The following is a 5,646-nucleotide window of genomic DNA, read 5'->3' on the forward strand; positions in this document are numbered from 1 at the left end:
AATGTGCATCTACCAATAAATAAAATCTTGTATGAGTAACATTAATTTATATATGATCCCGAAAGATAAAGTGAAAATATTTCATTCCAAAATATTAAAAACAAATCGCATTTCCTTAATATTGAAAATTGTTAATTGTCTTGCAACAAGGTTAACATGGTTAAACAGTTAGAACTACGAAATGGTATATTTGTGTTTGTTGATCGAAAAATATTCGACTGTGTAAACCGTTAAATTGCTTATTGACCTATACCTCTACAAAGAACATTAAGTATGTGTGGTGTCAAAAAATTGTAACGCTTTGCATACACATATACATTGTTTCTTATTTCCCACTTCTCACGCGTTAAAAAAATAAATTGCAAGAACAAACTTTCGTAATAAAAAAAAAGGCAAAACGTGAACAACACATTTTTAACGGGCAAATGACACAAGAAACCATATAGATATGCTAGACTTGATGTAAGCGACTCATTGGATTCACATCTTATTTACGAAAGCAAGTTAACTATAGAATAGTCAGTTTAAACATCTGTCTGCCGATCTAATCTAAACTGAATTTGTCTGTCTTTATATTTTGATATTCAGTTTTAGAATGGACTTGATTGATCAAGTTAATTAAATGATGAATACTTCACGTGCAGATGTGTTCAGACATATTAGATATATACAATGATGGTATATCGTGTAAAAATCTATGAAATGTAATCTTTTTGTTGTGTTTGGTGTACGCTTTTTGTATGTTTGTCTTTTTTTATTTTAGCCATACCGTTGTCAGTTTATTTTAGACTGACAGTAACAAATTGAAACCTGGAAGGATAGTTGTCACATTTGCACTCGAAGAGCTGATAGAACCAAACAGGACCAACAGTAAAACAAAATACAAACACAGAATCAGAGTTTTGCTAAAGTGAAATACAGTACTTAGTTCTAAATGATTTAGAACTTTATGAACACCAAATTCAAATCGACAAAATGTGATATTGTGATATGTAACTTTTGTATACGTGTCTTTCGTTTATGCTCATGTGCTTTGTCTATATGACTTTTTGTGTTCATTTGTTTACATATTTTGTTTTGTCATAGTCATAGTGATTGAGAATATAATACAATATTGACTGCTGTACTCTTAATTTTTACATTTCAACTTATACTATCTATTGGTTTTGTTCACAAATCGTTATCAATATAAAGAAAATGCATGTGACTCAGTGTGTCTGTCATGCAAGTGCGTGTTATAGCTTGATATAAAACCAGGATTAATTGACCTTTTTTCTACATAAGAAAATGCCTGTACTAAGTCAACTACTTGTATTGAACATTTTTGCTATACATTTGCATGATATGTTTAAGCTTTTGGTTTTGTCATTTTTTAAGTAACATTCCTGTCGAATTTTCTCCCGAGCTCGGATTTTTTGTAATATATTCTTTATAACTTCAGACTTGGCTTGAACAAGAACAACATGTATATTTCACAATCTGTAAAAGGTTGCACGTGCAATAAATGAAACTTTGAAACAAACTAAATGAATTTCAAAACAGTATTACAGGATTCTCCACTGTCTGTTTCGACTGCTGTCATTCTTATCTCCGTATCACCAAAGAAATATTCAACCTCAACAGTCCGTTGTTCGTCTGATGGGTTTGGTATGTCTATCGTCGCTTTACAAACTCGATAACAACCTTCTTCGTCTGTGTATTCGGTATATTCGGAGTCCGATTTGTACATAGTAAGGTCCATATAGCATTGCTGAGGTTCATCCGTCAAATATTCTCTTTTAATGGTTGTACCTACTGGAACTGATTCGTTTTTCTTGACTATGAAATCAAATATCTTTGGACATATAAACCGACCTCCAGCTCTCTTCCTCCTAGACATCTCATGCACATCTGGGTCGAACGGTTCAAACACTTTTGTTCCGTATGAATTCATCATGACTCTTGATTCAATAATACTTTTATGACCAAATATTACAGCTCCCTTTAGAACAGATAAACCTGGATCATCAGGTATAATAAAGGTTTTGTTAGGTAATGCTTCTTTGAGAGCACGAATCACATGCTTACATTCAGAAAACCCACCAACTAACACAAAAAGGGAAACATCTCTTATCGCCTTAATTTTACTCGTTTCTTTCACTAAAGATACAATTCTGTCTGTTGTCGGACCAAAGAACGATTTCATTAACTCAGCATCAATACAAAATTTTTCTCTATTGCGTTTTATTTGATTTTTATATTTAGACATCTTGATCTTATTATCTATATCATCTTGTCCTAGTTCCTCTATTAGCTCATTAATTGTAACAAAGGGAATTCGTATGTAATTCTTTTGTTTTATTTCTCTTCTTTTAACCGTTTCAAATTCTCTTAGAAGCTCCAGGTAGGTGGATGGCTGTTTCTTTTTCATCAGTTTTACCAACTTCTGTCCAAGAATTTCTCTCAGAACTTCCATAAAGGCGTTATCTACTTGTGTGCCACCACAGTCATCACCGATGGCATGGTGTAGCTCTTTCAAAGATGGATATTCACAATCAACACCTTCTGGTAGTCTCTCGTGGATTGTTATATCAGCTGTACCCCCTAAAAATTATAACGAATAGATATTTGTTTATGTATGAGATTAGGATTCGAAGATTTACTTCAATAGGAAAGCAATCAAATACAAATCCCCCCCCCCGAAAAAATCCACACACAAATACATCAACCTAACTAGTATATACGTGTCTGTTATAATTTGCAGTAAGTATAAGTTTATATGTGTCTCGTTTTGAATAAATGTCTTCTACACAAATTATTTATAGATAGAAACAAACTAAAAAATCATAAATTAAACCACCTGCGATGATGGATAAATGTAACAGGTTTTATTTAAACATAGAAACGGATCTCGCGTTTACTTTCAACAAAAATTTACTGTTATAATTAAATTTCTTTTGCCTGTACTTTTTGGATGCTTTAAAAATACAATTGTTTACCTCCTAAATCAATGATCATATATTTCTGTCCTGTTCGATTAAGCAAACTTCTTTCATTTGATGCTCGTGAATTTTCTTGAAAGAGACAGAAAATTGAGGCTGCCTCCGGTTCCAAGGCAATCACAAGCTTGTTATCATCTATACCAGCCTACAATAAATAAATATGTCATATAACATTATGGTAAACTTCTTGTGCATGCTTTGCACATTTCCTGGTTGAACTTTTGGTTGATACCTCGTGTACCAATTTCTACATGAGATGTTACATGGTAACTAATTTGCATATTATGACTTGAGGTGATAAGTTTATAAACGATGTTCACCTTCCACGTTATATGTTTAATGTGTACTTGTACATGATATTCACATCATTAAGTGATTGCACGTCCGCACATTTTAGCTATCAACAAATTTCAACGTGAGATTTTTGATTTATTACCTTATGTACATATTCCAACTCAGATATTTTAAATGCATACCTTATGACCACGTTTCTACTTGAAATGCTTAGTTAATATCTGATATTCACATTCAAACAAATGATGTCGATTTTATACCTGATGTGCACATTCCCGCATAAACTGTTTAGATGCATCCGTCCATATCGTTGGAACAGTTAATACCCAACGTATTTCATGTGGCTCTATGGCTTTGCCCCTGTCAATAAATTGAGTCAATAAATGACCTTTTAGTGCTTTGATAAATTTTGCAAATACTTCTGAAGCAGCAAGAGTTTTTCCTGTCACATCATTAAGTATTTGATGCTTTAGTTTCTGAAATTGAATAGAAAAGCTATTAAGAATAATTTAATATTCAAAACTAGAACACTCCCATCATACATGTAGCATATATTTGTAAAACTGTTTGTATTTTTTTTTTTAAATTTATATGAATTTATCGTCTGTTATTGATTTTTCTGTGTTATATACTGAATAAAGTTCTCTTTTGTGCCTTTTTAAGAATATTCATATTGGTGATGGACATGAGATGAAGTCAACAACAATTAAAATACTTGGAAAACAATATGAATAAATGAATTAATATTACAGCCCCATCGACAATTAACTTAACTTCCCTTATTTGTGTGCTATGTTCACATTAAGTGATCGGTGTGAGAAAAATATTTCTATTCACTGGTATAATGTCTGTTCTCAGCAAATTATTGGTCGATATTTGATTATTATTTTTTTTCAATTTTCCCTTGTTTATTCCGAATTTTCTATTAGGACGTGATGACAAAGCCCACCATGCCTAATGACGCCACATATAAAGAACACAATTTTCTACAACATTCGGAAAGGAAGGATAATAATCATTAGAGTAACAATGTCAACCATAGAACCTTGTATTGCAATATGTCTTCACACTCAACAGCTAAATTTTACTTATTTAGAAATCTTAGCGAAGCTGGCGCTTTACATTTTCAAATTTAACTGTCTCGAGTGGAGAAATACCGTAGCTCACTTGTTGCAGTGGTGGGGTATATGCATATTGCCTCTTCAACAGTTTCGGTACTTATACATCTTCAGATTTCAAACGTTTGACTTTGAGCGTTCCTGGTTAAGGTTAATCCAGAAAAGCGCTTCGGATGCATAGAATTATTAAACGTGTTATTTTAAATTTTTTCAAAGACACTTAATTTAATTTATTACAAATTCATCTAATGAGAAAGCATGATTTATTGTTAAGACATGTAAAAAATCACGTTATAAGGTAACATTGAGTGTTTAAATCAAAATAATAGGTGTAATATAGTTTTTTTTTTTAGCGTTTATAGATTGCAATATCTATAAAAGATACCATTTATATAATTTAATACGCCATACTCGTCTCAAAAAAAGATATCCCTCTACAAAGTATATGTGATGCAAGTATGAACAAAACAGAATATGTATGTCACTGGCATTTTAAAAAAATCTTCAGTACCTCATTGTCATAAAGTATCATTTTGAAACGATAAAAGAAGTAATAATCCTCTTGTTTGTCAGTGCCTTCTTCTGCCAATTGTGAATATTCACTTTCTGCTTCATATCCAAAGGATTTGATCTCTCTGTCTTTATCGAGAAGAATACATGTAGGTGTCTTCAGAGACATTAGCTGTGCATTACCCGCATTCCAGTTCTGGTTAGAATGAATGAGTAGCGGATCACGTTTGAAATCAGTCGTCAAAGAAAATGCATACCCAGAATAGGCTGTGCCAAAATCGATAGATGCAACCATTAAATAGTCAGACATTGTTTCGAAATTGGCAATTAAAATACACCTGAAAAAAAACATCTGTATTACTATGTAAAAATGCAACCATTGTGAGATCTCTCTGTTATATCTCCGGAATAAAGACTCAAATTAATGATATTATTATCATTTTAGCTGACAATGTTGTTGTCTTTTGTTATTCAGCAACGATTTCAGTTCAATGATGTGTTAAGTTTATTTCATAATCAGTCAATGGTAGTGACGAGATGGACTGTTAGACATGGCCTATGTTTTATCCGTTTGTTCATGTTGTTTCTCAGGATATTGAATAAACGAATCTTCGATAACCAGTGAACCGATTTATTAATAGTCATTAATTTATCTAAAAGGGGGTACCCACCAAATTTATTAAAAAGAATTTTGCTTGTGTAATTTTCATAAAAAAATTTACAAAAAGTAATTAATTATAAAA

The 5,646-nt window shown here is 32.0% G+C and overlaps 1 protein-coding gene across 1 annotated transcript; it reads right to left on the reverse strand.

Annotated features, from left to right (window-relative positions):
* Window positions 1–1,297: 1,297 nt before the first annotated feature.
* LOC134715263 (heat shock 70 kDa protein 12A-like) lies at window positions 1,298–5,237 on the reverse strand. The gene is made up of 4 exons (XM_063577329.1): window positions 4,905–5,237; window positions 3,536–3,751; window positions 2,979–3,126; window positions 1,298–2,583 (listed from the first exon to the last, which is right to left on the reverse strand). Exons 1-4 carry the CDS (start codon window positions 5,211–5,213, stop codon window positions 1,523–1,525), a joined length of 1,734 nt encoding a protein of 577 aa, XP_063433399.1. The 5' UTR covers window positions 5,214–5,237; the 3' UTR covers window positions 1,298–1,522.
* Between the last annotated feature and the right edge of the window lie 409 nt (window positions 5,238–5,646).

Source organism: Mytilus trossulus, chromosome 4 (genome assembly GCF_036588685.1).
Source record: "Mytilus trossulus isolate FHL-02 chromosome 4, PNRI_Mtr1.1.1.hap1, whole genome shotgun sequence".
NCBI lineage: Eukaryota > Metazoa > Mollusca > Bivalvia > Mytilida > Mytilidae > Mytilus > Mytilus trossulus.